The 18917-nt window shown below is 37.1% G+C and overlaps 1 protein-coding gene across 1 annotated transcript in view; it reads left to right on the plus strand.

Annotated features, from left to right (window-relative positions):
- The window catches only part of HACE1 (HECT domain and ankyrin repeat containing E3 ubiquitin protein ligase 1), a 135418-nt gene that overhangs the window by 106972 nt on the left and 9529 nt on the right, over nucleotides 1–18917 (plus strand). Inside the window, exons 20-22 of the mRNA XM_011996088.1 lie at nucleotides 11754–11885; nucleotides 17661–17759; nucleotides 18044–18114. Coding sequence (XP_011851478.1) covers nucleotides 11754–11885; nucleotides 17661–17759; nucleotides 18044–18114 — 302 coding nt within the window. The remainder of the gene's footprint in view (nucleotides 1–11753; nucleotides 11886–17660; nucleotides 17760–18043; nucleotides 18115–18917) is intronic.

An 18917-nucleotide genomic window follows, 5' to 3' on the forward strand; every position in this document is an offset into this window, starting at 1 on the left:
TGTTCATATCCTTTGCCCACTTTTTGATGGGGTTGTTTTTTTCTTGTAAATTTGTTTGAGTTCTTTGTAGGTTCTGGATATTAGCCTTTTGTCAGAGGAGTAGATTGCAAAAATTTTCTCCCATTCTATACGTTGCCTGTTCACGAAGAGTGTTTTCTAACTTGGTTCCATTCTCCCGGTCACTTTCAGGCGCACCAATCCAACATATACTTGGTCTTTTCACATAGTCCCGTATTTCTTGGAGGCTTTGTTAGTTTCTTTTCTTTTTTTCTCTAATCTTGTCTTTTCACTTTATTTCATTAATTTGATCTTCAATCCCTGATATCTTTTCTTGGACTTGATCGAATTGGCTATTGAAGCTTGTGTATGCTTTACAAAGTTCTCATACTGTGGTTTTCAGCTCCATCAGGTCATTTAAGTTCTTCTCTACACTGGTTATTCTAGTTAGCCATTCATTTAGCCTTTTTTTCAAGGTTTTTAGCTTCCTTGTGATAGGTTAGAATATGCTCCTTTAACTTGGAGAAGTTTGTTATTACCGACCTTCCGAAGCCTACTTCTACCAGTTCATCAAACTCATTCTCTATCCAGTTTTGTTCCGTTGCTGGCTAGGGGTTGTGTTCCTTTGGAGGCAAGGAGGTGTTCTGGTTTTTGGAATTTTCAGCCTTTCTGCTCTGTTTTCTCCCCATCTTTGTGGTTTTATCTTCCTTTGGTCTTTGATGTTGGTGACCTATGGATGGGGTTTTGGTGTGGATGTCTTTTTTGTTGATGTTGATGCTCTTCCTGTTTGTTAGTGTTCATTCTAACAGGCCCCTTAGCTGCAGGTCTGTCGGAGTTTGCTGGAGGTCTACTGCAGACCCTGTTTGCCTGGGTATCACTCGCGGAGACTGCAGAACAGCAAATATCGCTGCCTGTTCCTTCCTCTGGAAGCCTTGCCACAGAGGGGCACCCGCCTGTGTGAGGTGTCCAGTCAGGCTACACAGGAGTCAGGGACCCACTTGAGGAGGCAGTCTGTCCATTCTCAGAGCTCAGATGCCATGCTGTGGGAACCACTGCTCTCATCAGAGCTGTCAGGCAGGGATGCTTAAGTCTGGAGTAGCTGTCTGCTGCTTTTTGTTCAGATATGTCCTGTCCCCAGAAGTGGAATCTAGAGAGGCAGTAGGCCTTGCTGAGCTGTGATGGGCTCCGCCCAGTTCGGGCTTCCCTGCCTCTTTGTTTATACTGTGAGCATAGAACCTCCTACTCAAGCCTCAGCAATGGCGGACACCCCTTTCCCCACCAAGCTCCAGTGACCCAGGTCGATCTCAGACTGCTGTGCTGGCAGCAAGCAAGGCTCCATGGGCATGGGACTCTCTGAGCCAGGCACAGGAGGGAATCTCCTGGTCTGCCGATTGCGAAGACCGTGGGGAAAACGGATTATTTGGGCAGGAGTGTACCATTCCTCCAGGTACAGTTAGTCACAAGTTCCCTTGGCTAGGAAAGGGAAATCCCCTGACGCCTTGCGCTTCCTGGATGAGGTGACACCCTGCCCTGCTTTGTCTCGCCCTCTGTGGGCTGCACCCACTGTCCAACCAGTCCCAATGAATTGAACCAGTCACCTCAATTGGAAATGCAGACATCACCCATTTTCTGTGTCAGTCTCGCTGGGAGCTGTAGACCAGAGCTGTTCCTACTCGGCCATCTTGGAAGCGACTCTTCGATCACTATTTTCAGTGACTGAATTTGTTCTAATGAAACTGAAGTAATCAGATTTTTATCAGGTGATCAATTCTTATAACTAGTTTGTGACTTCAGTAATAAGTGTATACTGATAAAGAATAAATTGTTGAAAAATGTTACATCTTTAAAAAGTGCCTCTCCTTTTTCTTGTATCTATGTACAATTATGTCATGTAAAAGAAACATGACATAATTTTGAGTTCCCATTGGAGGAATTTTTTTTTTGTTTTTTTGGAGATGGAGTCTCGCTCTGTCACCCAGGCTGGAGTGCAGTGGCACGATCTCAGCTCACTGCAACCTCCACCTCCCGGGTTCAAGTGATTCTCCTGCCTCAGCCTCCTGAGTAGCTGGAATTATAGGTGCATGCCACCACACCCAGCTAATTTTTGTATTTTAGTAGACACAGGGTTTTACCGTGTTGGCCAGGCTGGTCTCAAACTCCTGACCTCAGGTGATCTGCCTGCCTCGGCCTCCCAAAGTGCTGCGATTACAGGCATGAGTCACCACATCCAGCCTTGATTCTAGTATTTTATGCCTTCAAAAACTCAGGTGGGAGCAAATACGATTTTCCTAGGATATGCCATCTGTTAGAGATGAAAGATACCCTACCGCCAACTGTTATCAGCTCTTTATCTTTTTAAAAATGTTTATTTTTAATTGTAAGTGGACAAATTATAGTTGTATTTATGGGGCAAAAGTGATTTTGTGTCTTAGGAGTACAGTGTGGATTAATTAAATCAAGCTAATTAACATATTCATCACCTCAACTGTAGTGGACCCTTGGTATCCCTGGGAGTTTGGTTCCAGAATTCTGTTTATCAAATTCCATGGATGCTCAAGTCCCTTTTAGAATGTGGTGTGGTATTTGCATGTAATCTACATACATCCTTCTAATACCTAATACAATATAAATGCTGTGTAAATAGTTGTTATAATGTATCGTTTATGGAATAATGACAAGGCAGAAGGTCTGTACATGTTCAGTACAAATGTAACCATCCATTTTTTTCCCCTGAATATTCCTGTCTTGAATTTGGTTGAGTCCATAGATGCAGAACCGACGGATACAGAGGGCTGACATTAATCATGTTTTTTGATGTTGAGAATATATAAACTTTTAATTATCTTAGAGTGAAGTGAGATGATAGGCTTGGTTTATATTTAATGTTTAATCATGCAACTCTTTGTGCCAGTGTTTTATGGACTAATTGTCATCTACATGTACACACTCTTTCCTTTTAAAAGCATATATGCAATACTTGGGATAGTTATGCAAAGGCCTAAAGTTGCTTGGGTACGTTTATAAGCAGTGGAAGTGTAGCTCATGTATTTCTTTTTTTAATTTTCTTCAACTTCTATTTTAAGTTCAGGGGGTACATGTGCAGGATGTGCAGGTTTGTCACCTAGTTAAACGTGTTCCATGGTGGTGTGCTGCACAGATCAACCCATCACCTAGGTATTAAGCCCAGCATTCATTAGCTATTCTTCTGGATGTTCTGCTGACCCCCATTCTCCCACTCTGACAGGCCCCACTGTGTGTTGTTCCCTCCTATGTGTCCATGTGTTCTCATCATTAAGCTCCCACTTCTGTAAGTGAGAACATGTGGTATTTGGTTTTCTGTTCCTGCATTAAGTTTGCTGGGGATAATGGCTTCCAGTTCTGTGTCCCTGCAGAGGACATGATCTGGTTCCTTTTTATGACTGCGTAGTAATCCATGGTGTATATGTACTACATTTTCTTTATCCAATCAGTCTATCATTGATGGGCTTTTAAGTTGATTCTATGTCTTTGCTATTGTGAATAGTGCTGGAGTGAACATACATGAACATGTATCTCCACAGTAGAATGATTTGTATTCATTTGCGTATATACCCAGTAATGGGGTTGTTAGGTCAAATGCTATTTCTGCCTCTAGGTCTTTGAGGAATCCCCATACTGTCTTCCATAGTGATTGAACCAATTAATTTACATTCTCACCAACAGTATAAAAGGGTTCCCTTTTCTCTGCAACCTTGCCAGCATCTGTTGTTTTTTGACTTTTTAATAGTAGCCATTCTGACTGGCATGAGATGGTATCATTGTGGTTTTGATTTGTATTTCTCTAATGATCAATGATGTTAAACTTTTTTCCATATGTTTGTTGGCCACATGGCCACTTCTTTTGAGAAGTGTCTGTTTACGTCATCTGCTCACTTTTTAATGGGGTTGTTTTTTTTCTTGTAAATTTCAGTTCCTTGTAGACTCTGATATTAGACCTTTGTCAGATGAATAGATTGCAAAAATGTTCTGCCATTCTGTAGGTTGTCTGTTCACTCTGATAGTTACTTTTGCTGTACAGAAGCTCTTTAGTTTAAATAGATGCCATTTGTCAATTTTTGCTTTCGTTGCAATTGCTTTTAGTGTATTCATCATGAAATCTTTGCCTGTGCCTATGTCCTGAATGGAATTGCCTAGATTTACTTCTAGGGTTTTTATAGTTTGGGGTTTTACATTTAAGTCTTTAATCCATCTTGAGTTAATTTTTATATATGGTGTAAGGAAGGGGTTCGGTTTCAATTTTCTGCACTCAGCCAGCACTCAGCACCATTTGTTAAACAGGGAGTCTTTTCTCATTGCTTTTGTTGAGTTTGTCAAAGATCACATGGTTGTAGGTGTGTGATCTTATTTCTGAGTTCTCTATTCTGTTCCTTGGTCTATGTGACTGTATCCTTGTATAGTTTGAAATCTGGTAGCATGATGCCTCCAACTTTGTTCTTTTTGCTTAGGATTGCCCTAGCTATTTGGGCCCTTTTTTGGTTCCATATGAATTTTAATGTAGTAATTTCTAATTCTGTGAAAAATGCCAATTGTAATTTAATGGGAATAGCATTGAATCTATAAACTACTTTGAGCAGTATGGCCATTTTCACAATCTTGATTCTTCCTGTCCATGAACATGGAATGTTTCTCCATTTGTTTGTGTCCTCTGTGATTTCTTTTGAGTAGTGGTTTATAGTTCTCCTTGAAGAGGTCCTCATTTTCCTTGTTAAGCTGTATTCCTAGGTATTTTATTCTTTTGGTAGCAGTTGTGAATGGGAGTTCATTCATGATTTGGCTCTCTGCTTGCCTGTTGTTGGTGTATAGGGATGCTAGCAATTTTTGCACATTGATTTTATATCCTGAGACTTTGCTGAAGTTACTTATCGCTTAAGAAGCTTTTTGGCCTAGACAATGAGGTTTTCTAGCTATAGGATCATGTCATCTGCAAATAAAGATAATTCAACTTCCCCTCTTCCTATTTGAATACCTTTATTTCTTTCTCTTGCTTGATTGCTCTGGTCAGAATTTTTAATACTTTGTTGGATAGGAGTGGTGAGAGAGGGCATCCTTGTCTAGTGCTGGTTTTCAAGGAGACTCCTTTCAGCTTTTACCCATTCAGTATGATGTTGATTATGGGTTTGTCATAGATGTCTCTTACTATTTTGAAGTATGTTCCTTCAATGTCTAGTTTATTGAGAGTTTCTAACATGAAAGGATGTTGAATTTTATTGAAGGCCTTTTCTGTGTGTATTGAGATAATCATGTGGTTTTTGTCTTTAGTTCTGTTTATGTGATGAATTACATTTATTGATTTGCATATGTTGAACCAACCTTGCATTCTGGTGATGAAGCAGACTTGATCATGGTGGATAATCTTTTTGATGTGCTGTTGGATTTGATTTGCCAGTACTTTATTGAGGATTTTTTGCATTGCTGTTCATCAGGGATATTGGCCTGAAGTTTTCTTTTTTTGTTGTGTCTCTGCCAGGTTTTGGTATCAGGATGATGCTGGCCTCATAAAATGAGTTAGGGAGGAGTCCCTTTTTTTTCCCCCAGTTTTTTGGAATAATTTCAGTAGAAATGGTACCAGCTCTTTTTTGTACATCTGGTGGAATTCAGCTGTGAATCCAGCTGGTCCTGGGCTTTTTTTTAGTTGGCAGGCTATTTATTACTGCCTCAATTTCAGAACTCATTATTTTTGATCTATTCAGAGATTCAGTTTCTTCTTGATTCAGTCTTGGGAGGGTGTATGTGTCCAGGAGTTTATCCATTTCTTCTAGATTTTCTGGTTTATGTGCATACAAGTATTTACAGTATTCTCTGTTGGTTGTTTGTTTATTTATTTATTTATTTTGAGATGGAGTCTTGCTCTGTTGCTCAGTCTGGAGTGCAGTGGCGTGACCTCAGCTCACAACAACCTCTGCCTGCCAGGTTCAAACAATTCTCCTGCCTCAGCCTCCCGAGTAGCTGAGACTACAGGCATGCACCACCATGCCTGGCTAATTTTTTTATGCTTTTAGTAAAGAAGAGGTTTCACCATGCTGGCCTGGCTGTTCTAGAACTCCTGACCTTGTGATCCACCCACCTTAGCCTCCCAAAGTGCTGGGATTACAGGTGTGAGCCACCGTGCCTGGCCAGTTGTTTATATTTCTTTGGGGTCAGTGGTGATATCTACCTTATAATTTCTAATTGTGTTTATCTCATTCTTTTCACTTTTCTTCATTAGTTTAGCTAGAGGTCTATCTTATTTTATTAATGTTTTCAAAAAATCAGCTCCTGGATTCATTGAATTTTTTGAAGGGTTGTTTTGTGTCTCTGTCTTCTTCAGTTCACCTCTGATCTTGGTTATTGTCTTCTGCCAGCATTGGGGTCTGTTTGCTCTTGGCTCTCTAGTTCTTTAGTTGAGATGTCAGGTAGTTAACTTGAGATCTTTCTAGCTTTTTGATATGGGCATTTTAGTGCTATAAATTTCCCTCTTAACACTGCTTTAGCTGCATCCCAGAGATTCTGGCACATTGTCTCTTTGTTCTCATTAGTTTGAGATAACTTCTTGGTTTCTCCCATAATTCTGTTGTTTACTCAAGAGTCACTCAGGAGCAGGTTGTTCAATTTCTATGTAGTTGTGTGGTTTTGAGTGAATTTCTTAATCGTGAGTTCTAATTTGATTGTGCTGTGGTCTGAGAGACTGTTTGTTATGATTTCATTTCTTTTGCATTTGCCAAGGAAAGTTTTACTTCTGATTATGTGATCGATTTCAGAATAAGTGTCATGTGGTGATGAGAAGAATGTATATTCTGTTGAATTTGGGTGGGAAGTTCTGTAGATATCTATCAGGTCCAGAATATATTTGTTAAATTTCTGTCTTGATGATCTAATATTGTTAGTGGGGTGTTAAAGTCTCTCACTATTATTGTGTGGGAGTCTAAGTCTCTTTGCAGTTCTCTCAGCACTTGTTTTATGAATTTGGGTGCTTCTGTATTGGGTGCGTATATATTTATGATAGCTCTTCTTGTTGATTGAACCTTTTACCATTATGTAATGCCCTTGTCTTTTTTTTAATCTTTGTTGGTTTAAAGTCTCTTTTGTCAGAATCTAGGGTTGCAACTCCTGCTTTTTTCTGTTTTCCATTTGCTTGGTAAATTTCCCTCCATCCCTTTGTTTAGAGCTTGTGTGTGTCTCTTGAGGATAGCATACTGATGGGTCTTGGCTCTTCATCCAGCTTGCCATTCTTGGTCTTTTAATTGGGGCATTTAACCCATTTACATTTAACGTTAGTATTGTTATGTATGAATTTGATCCTGTCTTGATGATGCTAGCTGGTTATTTTGCAGGCTTGGTTTATGTGATTGCTTCATAGTGTCACTGGTCTGTGTACTTCAGTGTGTTTTTGTAGTGGCTGGTAACAATTTTTCCTTTCCATATTTAGTTCTTTTTTCAGGAGCTCTTGCAAGGCAGGACTGGTAGTAACAAATTCCCTCACCTTTCACTTGTCTGAAAAGGAACTTATTTCTCCTTTGTTTATAAAGCTTAGTTTGGTCAGATATGAAATTCTCAGTTGGAAATTCTTTTCTTTAAGAATGTTGAATATTGGCCACCAGTCTCTTCTGGGTTGCAGGGTTTTTGCTGAGAGGTTTGCTGTTAGTCTGATGGATTTCCCTTTGTAGGTGACCTGGCCTTTGTCTCTGGCTGCCCTTAACAGCTTTTCTTTCATTTGGACCTTGGGGATCTGGTGGCCTTGGGGAATCTGATGGGAAGACACATCTGATTATATGTCTTGAGGTTGATCTTTTTGTGGAGTATCTTACTGGGGTTCTCTGCATTTCCTGAATTTGATTATTGGCCTGTCCTGATAATCTGGGGAAGTTCTCCTATATGATATTCTGAAGTATGTTTTCCAACTTGGTTCCATTCTCCTTGTCTCTTTCAGATACCCCAATCAGTTGTAGGTTTGGTCTCTTTACATAATCCCATATTTCTTGGAGGTTTTATTCATTCCTTTTTGTTCCTTTTTCTCTATCGTTGTCTGCCTGTCTTATTTTGGAAAGATAGTCTTCAAGCTCTGAGGTTCTTTCCTCCGCTTGTTCTGTTCTGCTGTTGATACTTGTGATTTTGTTGTGAAGTTCTCAAGTTGTGTTTTTCAGCTCCATCAGGTCTGTTATGTTCCTCTCTAAACTGACTGTTGTGGCTACCAGCTCCTGTATTGTTTTATCATGATTCTTAGCTTCTTTGCATTGGGTTAAAACATGCTCCTTTAGCTCAGTGTAGTTTATTATTACCCACCTTCTGAAGCCTATTTCTGTCAATTCAGCCATCTCAGCCTCAGACCAGTTCTGTGCTTTTGCTGGAGAGGCGTTGCGGTCATTTGGAGGAGAAGAGGCACTCTGGCTTTTTGAGTTTTCAGCATTTTTGTGTTGATTCTTTCTAATCTTTTTGGCCTTAATCTACCTTTGTTCTTTGAGGTTGCTGACCTTTAACTGAGGTTTTTGTGGAGTCTTTTTATTGATGATGTTGTTTTCTGTTCATTTGTTTTTCTTTTAGTAGTCTGGCCACTTTATTGTATGTCGGGCTGCTGTGGTTTGCCGGGGGTCCTCTCCAGACCCCAGTTGCCTCGGTTTCTCCCATACCTGGAGGTATCAGCAGAGAAGGCCATGAAGCAGCAAAGATGGCAGGCAGGTCCTTCCTCTGGAAGCTCTGTCCCAGGGGATGGGTACTTACCTGTTGTTGGCCTGCATGCACCTATAAGAGGTAGCTGGAGACCCCTGTTGGGAGATCTCCACAAGTCACAAGGAATGGGATCAGGGACTTGCCAAAAGAAGCAGTCTGGCTGCTCTTTGGTAGAGCGTATGTGCTGCATTAAAGGGGACACTACCTTTTCTGTACCGCCTGTGTTCTCCAAAGCCAGCAGACTGGAGCAGCTGAGTTGACTGAACCCCAGACATGGCGGTCACCCCTCGCCCCCGGAGCTCGATCCCAGTGAGATGCCAAAGCTCTGCCCTTAGAACCCTTAGCCAGTGTATTTCTATACGACATGAACACTTGAAATGTTAATGGGTAACAGCAGTGGGTGTTTATAGTAATATTCGTATTGTCAAGATAATATTAATTTGTTTTATTCTGTTTGAAGATGTACTGTTTAGTGAGGCAGGGAAACATTTTAGAAGCAATTTGACTTAGATTTTTCCATTAAACACAGCTATCTTTCAACTATTTGAAAAACTCTTATATTACTGAAAAATTAAGGGTTTATGATAGCTAGGATTTCATTATTTTATTGAAAAATAATTTAGTTCAACTGCCATTCACATTTAAATTACTTAATTAGCATGAAGACTGGGATGTGAAGGAACTGATTTTCACAAATTGATATCAATAGCTATGAACTGGGTTACTGAAATACATGTGGAAAATAACAAATACTAAAAGAAATGGAAGGAAAAGTGTGATGAAAGTATTATATTTGTAAAAATTAATTTAAAAATAGACTGTAGAAGGAAATAATAGGAATTAATTGGTAAAAAAAGAATATATATTATTCTGATAGATATGGAATGCAATTAAAATAGGTAACGTTCACATGAGCAATTCATAAATCTTTTATTTTTATGCTTCATGACTTGTTAAGGTCTTCCACAGAGATTATTGAGTCGCACTTTAAGATTGTAAAGCCAGAACCTCTTGGGAAAAAGTCTTTTTAGGGAAGAGTAGGGTCTTTCCTGGCATCTTAAAAAACACAGATGCATAATTAATTATATGAATGGGGCAGAAAACTTTTAGTACATCCAGTGAACAATGTTAGTGAGAGTAGACATAAACTAAAATATAATCACGTGCTAATGCAGATATCACTGCTATAATCACTATAAAATATTTTATATATGTTATTTCTCAGGTTGGACTCTAGAAATTTAGTGTATGTTTCTGTTTGACTGTTGGGTACACATTTCTGTCTCCCTCTCTATAATAACTGCCTGTATGTGACTTGTAGCTGATTAATTCCTATGTAATAGAGAAAAACTTGCACCTTTGGTTGGTGGGAAGTGGGATTTGGGGTGAGACTAGATTGAATAGCAGAGATGGTAGCTTTCCTTGTGTTAAATTGTACAAGGAGCCACACAGGGTTTCGGGAGAGCTGTGAGGAGTCTACTGTGACACTTTTGTAGCTCTGAGGGCTGTGAAGAGTTCATAGCTAGCAGTCATACAGAACTTGCTGGCTCAGTGCCCTTTTTTTTGGTCTTTTTTCCCCATTTTTTGTTTGATTGGGTTTTTTGTTTGTTTGTTTGTTTTTGAACAGAGCGTCAGATGAGTGCCAAAAAAAGAATAAAGGAAGAGGGCTAAAACAGACTTTCTTCCCTGTTAGGGTCTTAATTCCTGGTAGGTGGGAGCTATATACCTGCTACAGCATATTGTTTTTAACTCACAAAGTTTCACTTATACGGATTTAAAAACTGTATAAATGATAACATCTCATAGTTTGTATATGTATACACACACATACTCTTTCTCTCTGTATATAATTCATTTTGTTCTAAGCCAAAATACAGTTTTTAAATTACCAGTTAACTTTTTAAATTTTTTTTCTTTAAGAGACAGGATCTTGCCCTGTTGCCTGGGTTGGAGTGTGGTGGCACGGTCATAGTTCACTGCATACTTGAACTCCTGGACTCAAGCAATATTTCCACCTCAGCCTCCCCTAGTAACTGGGAATACAGGCATGTGCCACCATGCCCTCTGCTCATTACTAGTTAAATTTTAAGTAACAATATTTTCTATGGTTATGATGTATATTAAAATAAAATGAGTGAATACATAGCTTACCTTAACTCAGAATTAAATTGGCTATGCTACAAAGAGCCATTTTATCAAGTTCTAAGTATGTGTTAAGTGAATTTGATGATGGTGTGCATTCATTCATGACATACTTTTTGAATACTTTCAAAGTAGCAGCCACTTTTTAGGAGTTGGTATATATCCGGGTAAAACAAAGCCCCTGTGTGCAGAGAGATTACATTCTAATGAGACATTTCAATGAGAATGACCTAGAAGTATAAACACACTGGGGCCCGGACAAGTTTGTGTTTTGGAAATAGCCAGAAGGCCGGTGAAACTAGAATTAAGTGAATGAATGAACTAGGGGTAGAATGAAAGAAGTGAGATCAGAGAGCAAAGCCGAGGCCAGATCATTTGGGGCCTTAGAGACTAGGAAAGGAATTTGGATGTTACTCCAGATGTCATGAGAGGTCATTATAGGGTTTTAAGCAAGAGAGTTGCCTGATCTGAGTTATTTACATATACATACACACACACACATACATATCTGTGTGTATATATACATATATATTTTTTAAAATCACTCTGGCTAAGATGTGGAGAAGCATCAGTACAGGGGCAAAAATGGAAACAGGGACACCGGATGTTGCAGTAATTCAGATGAGAAGTAATGATAGCTTGGACTAGGGTACTGAAATGAAGGTAGTGAGACAAGGTCAGATTGAAAATAGTTTTTTAAAGGTAAATCTGATAGTATCAGCTGAAATAGGGTGTGAGAGAAGTCATGGATGATTGATTCCCTAGAATTTTTGCCTGAACAGCTTAGTGAATGGTGGCTTGCTGATTTGCTGAGATGTATGAGTGTTGGTGTCAGTTTTATTTTAAATCTTACCTCTTAAGTAAGAAATGTATTAACATTAAGTATGTAAAATATTTTTTAAAAGTCGTTATGAAAACTTCTTTTTCAATAGGCGGAGTACGTCCAGCTTGTTACTGAACTTCGAATGACAAGAGCTATTCAGCCTCAGATCAATGCCTTTTTACAGGGCTTTCATATGTTCATTCCACCCTCCCTTATACAGCTTTTTGATGAATATGAATTGGTAAGGAAAAATATCAGTTCTTATGTTGTAACACAACACCACAAAACTCTAGTGATGTAATTCAGAAATAATTGTGGAGTACGATAATGAATGAAATAATGTATAAATGAGAAAAAATGGTTTAATGTCCATTTTTAGAGATTTGATATAAAATTTATGGATGTGCCTTCTCTTAAGCTTAATAACCAGATAAGCAACTCCTTAATGTGAAGTGAGGTGAGGTGGTGACAAACTAAAATGGAATATATTCCTATTTCTTCTATATGGGAGATGTTGAAGGCCAGTCTTCCTATATGTGCAGTATTCTACATTATTTCTGAATTTTTTATTTGATCACATGACATAAAGGGCGCTGATACTACTTAAACTTCTAAAGAGAATTAAGAAGGTTTTTCTTATTGTATAGTATTTTCTTCTCCAGTTTCTTATATTGCCATATATATAATTTTATGATTCTTTATTTGAAACCTATGGAGTCCATCGTCTTTGCTGTCCTGTAGTCCCTAATGAATGTTTTGTTTTGCTACTTTAATTTGCCTTTATTGTACTGTGATCCAACAGGATTTCTAATTTTATATGATTTATGTCGCATTTTTCTCCATTTTCTTTTTCTCTTTAGTTTTGGTAATTTGGAGAATTATTTTTAAACTCTTTGAGTTGTCTAAATCTAAATAAAGCACAGTATTTTAAATAGAATATAGCTGCTTTCTTATCTAAAAAAATATAATTTGGAATAGTAAGTCCCAGATCAGTGGAAATATTTTATTTAGTTTTTATTCTGTCTCAGAAAATTAGTTTTACCTTATACCTTTCATTTTAGTATATGGATACAGATACTGATATATACCTTCAATTTTACATATGTATCAGTATTTTAAATTTATCATTCATAGTATATGTTAGCAGTGAACAAAATTTGCTAATTAATTTTGAAGTCCATTTTGATTTAGTTTCATTAAATGTAAGTTTTGAGGTTTTTTTGATTGTTTTTTAGCTGTACAGTTAATGGCTTCAGTTAGCGTAGATTCATCTAGTTTTTATGTAACAGTAGAAGTTATTTTCAGCATTTAAAAATGGAGGACTATTTGAGCTATTATATTATTAGACGTGACTGAAATCTGACTTTTCCTGTACTGTGCTTGGATTAAATTAGCCTTTCGAAATTCAAAACAGAGAATTAATTATTTGTTGGACCTTTATGTATGTAAAAAACAAATAGCAACAACAAAAATAATTGATGAAAACTTTGCCTTATAATTTACTGAAATCAGTAAGTTTATAAAACTTTGAATTATAATATACATGCAGAAAAGGACACACATCATAAATATATAGCTTGGTAAGTTTTAACAAACTGAACATACCCATGAAACTAACACCCAGATGAAGAAACAGAAATCCTAGCACCCCATATGTCACTCTGTCATCCCCTTCCGGTCATTCTCCCACTTTAACAGTAACCATTCTCTTGACTTCTGAAATCATAGATGAGATTTGCCTATTTTAGAACTATGTAGATAGAATTTATCTGGCTTTCTTAGCTCAACTTTTTGTGTGTGGGAATCATACATATTGTTGCATGCAGTTAGTAATTTGTTCATTTTTATTGCTGAATAGCATTTCAGTTTCCTTTAGTCTTTTCTATTCTTGATGAACATTTAGTGGGTACTTTTCAGTTTCAGGCTCTTTCAAGTACTGCTGCTACAAACATGCCTTTAGGAAAACCTAAGTATGCATTCTGTAGGTTATATGCATTGGAGTGGAATTGCTGGGACACAGGCTGTGCATGTATCCCATTTCAGTAGATGTGAGCAGATAGTTTCCCAAGTGATGCATCAATTTACACTCCCATTAGTAGGTGTGAGAGTTCTGGGTGTTCTGCATTCTCACTAGCATTTGATAATTTTCCATCTTTTTCATTTCCTTACTGGTAATTCAGTAGTGGTCTTTCCTTGAGATTTTAATTTGTGTTTACGAGATAGCTAATGAAGTTACACACCTTTTATGATTACAGCCATTTGTGTACTCTGTTTTCAAAGTGTCTAAGTAATTTGTCCATTTTTCTATTGTGTTTTCTGTTTTATTTTTTCTTTTTACTGACTTGTAGGACTCTTTATGTATTCTTTTATTAGAGTCTTTTGTCAGATATATGTATTATGAATATTTTCTACTCAGGTCTTTTCAGTGAATAAAAATTTTGGGGTTTAACATAATTCAGTTTATCAGTTTTTTTTTTTTTTTTAATGGAAGAAACTTTTTGTGTCTTGTTTAAGAAACTGTTTCTTTCTCCAAGGCTGTGAAGATATTTTTCTGTGTTTTCTTTTAAAAGCTTTATTCCTTTATCTTTCGCATTTAGGTCTGTTACTGGTAAGTTTTTAATTGTGGCTCTTACATTAAAATTTAGATCAGGATTCCTAGTTTGTCTCGGACTCTGACTTTACTAAGTTGAGCTGATTCACATTTGGGAAGAGCAACATTGTAGGCATGGTCTTGATTTATGCAGTGGTAATAATTATTATTAAGCGTTTGGTATTTGCCAAGTATTTTATATGTATTAATTTAAAAAACCCACAAAAAATCTCTTGAGGTGAGTATGATTGCCCCCATTTTACATATGAGAAAACTAGGCCAAAGAAGATACAGAACTTGTTCATGGTCATAGAGCATGTGTTAGTGGTAGGCTATGAACCCATGTTCCCTGACCTCAGATCTCATCAGTGTTGCCAGTCTGCTTCTTGGTGGCATGAGTAATCAGAGGGACTTGGTTTCAGAACCTTTTGTGTGACTTTGTGTCTTTCATAGGGGAGCGCTATGCTACACTGAGAACGGAAACTTGTAAAAAAATTTGGTGCAAACGTCTAAGCTAGATGTGCATCTGAGTTAAAAGATTCAGATTAAATTCTAGAGTTTTAGTGAGGAGAAGGTATCGAATAGCTCCAATGTACTGAACTGGAGGTATAGTCATCCATTGTAGATAGAAGGCAGTCGTAAGTCAAGAGATGAGTATGGGCTGTTCTTCCATACTGTGCTGCTTGTGAATTTATCCATGAAAGAACCAGAATATAAAAACATTGAGTCATGTGATGCTGGGTAAGCTGATGGCTATGAATACTTGCATGATTCAGTTTCTAACTATTAGTATGAGTTATATAACTTACAGTTCCAACAGATGAATTCAGTTATTTTGTTGTATTTAAAAAGATTGATTGGGACTTAAAATGTTTATTATATGTACTTTTTATTCTGGAATTCTCATTTCATCTATTTGTTTTTGGTCAATTTAGTAACTTTTTTTGCCCAGTTGTTAGGTGGAATAATAAAGATCCTTTCGTTGTCGTCTTCAAAAAAAAATTGTAACAATGTGATATTCATGAAGTGCTTCAAATTTCTTGAGAGAATGTAGTATTAGTCATTTTTATTCATAATTATGAATAATGAAAACATACTTAATATTATTAAAAGCTTATCTTCAGCCTAGAAGGGGAAAGAATTAAACTCATGAACTGTAAGACATGCGTAAAGCCTATCCCACTCCCTTTTAGCAAACCTGTATCAGAGTCCTGCCAGGGAACAGAATTTCTCCAGATGGTTCAAATATTGAAACTTTAACAAAGGGACTATTACAGAGCTATGGGCAGTGTTAAGAATAAACAAGGTCTAGTGAGACATCCACAGACTGGAAACAGGGAAAGCCTTTATCATCCCTAGGACTGAAGAGACAGGTAGAGGAATTACGGTGAAGAGCCCCGTGGGAGCCTGAACTACCAAGGAGGGCCCACCTGGTGGTAGCCATACTTGAGGAGCCATAGCTACTGCAAAGAGGTGCTGCAACAGTGGGGGAGCAGAGAGTACCCTCACCTCCAAACTAACTGCCTGTGTTTCCCGGGCTCCAAACCCAATCCAAAGCCAGATGGCAAGAGAACCAGCAGGCAAAGCAGCCAGTCTACAGTGCAAAGGAAGCTAGAGAATGTATTTGGGGATGGTCAATGTAGACTAACTAGACTGTCTTCATCTAGGAAGAGGATTCTATAATACTGTTACTAAGAGGACTAAAACACACCCTATACTAGCAGTTCTAAAACTTTTCGGTCTTAGGACCCCTTGCAACAAAAGAGTTTTTGTTTATGTGGGTTATGTCAATCTATATTTACTGTACTTGAAATTAAAACAAATGTAAAATATTTTATTCACATAAAATAATCCATTATTATGTTAACATAGAGAACATTTGAAAAACTAAAATTGCATTTTCTAGAACAAAACAGAAATAATGGGAAGACTGGTACTGTTTTACAGTTTTGCAGATTTCTTTAATGTCTAGCTTAGAAGACAAATGGGCCCTTATAACTGCTTTTGTATATAATCTGTTTTGATATGTTGTTTGGTTGAAATATATGAAGAAAATCCAACCTCATACAGATAAGTTGGAAAAGGGAGAACCTCATGGACCCACAGAAAAATCTCGGAAACCCTTAGGAGTTCTCAGATGTTGCCTTGTATCTATCTTATTTAAGGTACAAGGTCAGCTATATGTTATGAGTATTTACTATAGGAGATGTGATTTTGAATCACATGTTATCTACATCCCTGTAATAAGAAATCCTGGCTGGGTGCGGTGGTTCACACCTGTAGTCCCAGCACTTTTGGGAGGCTGAGGTGGGCAGATCACAAGGTCAGGAGATTGAGACCATCCTGGCTAACATGGTGAAACCCCATCTCTACTAAATATACAAAAAAATTAGCCGGGCATGGTGGTGGGCACCTGTAGTCCCAGCTACTGGGGAGGCTGAGGCAGGAGAATGGCGTGAACCCGGGAGGTGGAGCTAGCAGTGAACCGAGATCGCAGTGCCACTGCACTCCATCCTGGGCGACAGAGCAAGACTCCATCTCAAAAAAAAAAAAAAAAAAAAAAAAAAAAGGCAATCCTGATGGATGTTCTGGCTCATCAGTGTAAAGTGTAGGCCAATCATTGCCTCCCCTGTCTATGTAAGCATATCTAACTGTGAAATAGGGACTGATTCAGAGAAGTGGACAGGCTCTTTTCATGTCCTCTTTTCCCTTGGAAAACAAAAAGGCAAATACTTTGCTGTTCTTAATTTCATTTGTACTTACATGATTGAGATTTTGTGTCTTTGATTATCTTCCTGTATGAAAGAAACTTATCAAGTCATTAGGAAAATTGCATTTTTTTTTTTTTTTTGACTTTGGAGAAAATTGACTTTAAAGGATCCAAATTATTCCAGAATAGAATTCCTAAAAGGCCTAAATATTTTTTAAAAATCATAACTATTTTTATATTAACTCCTTTTTCCTCATGATAAGGATTTCTTGATGCTTTTCCCCTTGTTTAGTCAAGTATTTATTCAGGTCTTTGTTGTCACTTCCATGTTGAGAATACTGTCCCCTTACAGAAGTTAATAAATTTGCAAAGAATTGTAAAAATATAAAGTAAATCAAAGATAATGTTCATAAAACTTTTGTACGCATAAACTGTTGTTGCATATGTTCACACATAAACATATAAACTATAATCTCTTATGTTTTAATGAAGTTTTGTCAATGTGGAAACATCTCCACATCTTACAATATTTGAGATTATCAGCGTCAAGGATTTTCTCTCATGTAATGCTTGTTATTGATGACATGCAGGAACTGTCACTAAAATGTATCAGTTTCATGTGAGATTAGTTTCTAATTAAGGCAAATTTACCATTTAAATGTAATAACTTTTTTCCCTAAAGAAAATTATTGAAATATTTTTCTTCTTCCCCCAAGGAGCTACTGCTTTCTGGCATGCCAGAAATTGATGTGAGTGATTGGATAAAAAATACAGAATACACAAGTGGCTATGAAAGAGAAGATCCAGTTATTCAGGTAAAATTTCTCTAGAGCTTAGAATGAAGTTAAGTTTTGCCGTTTAATTTTGTAAGCTTTTCAGCACTATTGAATGAAAACTTACATTAATTAACAAAGTGAAGTGTTTCCCCAAATTATTCTTGTGGGAACAGTGCATATGAAAGCTTTGCATGAAATCATTTTTGGTAAATGACTTTCATAGAATAAAATGTGCTTTATGAATATTACATATTTCTCTGGTATTGAGAAGTCTGCAGTTGCTCTGAAATATGAGCTGAGGTTTTTTTTGTTGTTGTTGTTAGTGGTTCTGGGAAGTTGTAGAAGACATTACTCAGGAGGAGAGAGTTCTTCTCTTGCAGTTTGTTACTGGCAGGTAAGCAGTATTTTTATGATAATATGGAAATAATTTAATGTATTCTGCTTTTAACGGCTTAGAGATAACTAAAATGAGGAGTTATTACTCTGAATTGTCAGTAACTTACCACCCTTTCCACTGTTTTAGATATTAAAGATTTATTTTGGTATTAAAGATAAGACATTTATAGTAGTGATCAATCATGTTTATTTGATATATTAAAAAGGATCGCCAATTAGGACTATTAGTATATTGCACTTTATAATTTGGAAGTCTTTTTGCTCTGCAGGTCGGTCAAGGATAGTAGCCAAATGTTTAATATTTGTATATTGCTGGTTTGGTTTAATAGTAAGGCAGTTCAGTTTATCCTGGGTAACTCATACACATACTCTATGTTACCCATACACAACAGTTTTTCTGTAATTCAAAGTAAACTTTAAAGTGTCAAGATTCATGGCCTAAAAAATAATTTGTGGTACCACACTTCTATGAAAAGTTCACTTTTGAAACCAGTTAAATATAATAGATATTAGAAAACTAGATGATTTAACCGTCTTTTAGCTTATGTTTCTGAAAGATGTAAAAAAAAGTCTGATTTTCATTTTGGATAACAGAATTTTATCTTCTGTTTATGAAAATGTAGTTTAGTTTTTTTCATTATAAATGTACATATTTCTCCTAGGAAAGTTACAAAACAAAGTTAGAATAAGAAAAACCACAGTCCATCAGCCATAACCACTATAAACAATTTGATATATTTACTTCTTTGTTTTTTCTGCATATTTAAAAACCATAATTGTGAATATATATCTATATAAAAT

The sequence above is a fragment of the Mandrillus leucophaeus genome, unplaced genomic scaffold (genome assembly GCF_000951045.1).
Source record: "Mandrillus leucophaeus isolate KB7577 unplaced genomic scaffold, Mleu.le_1.0 Scaffold501, whole genome shotgun sequence".
Lineage (NCBI taxonomy): Eukaryota > Metazoa > Chordata > Mammalia > Primates > Cercopithecidae > Mandrillus > Mandrillus leucophaeus.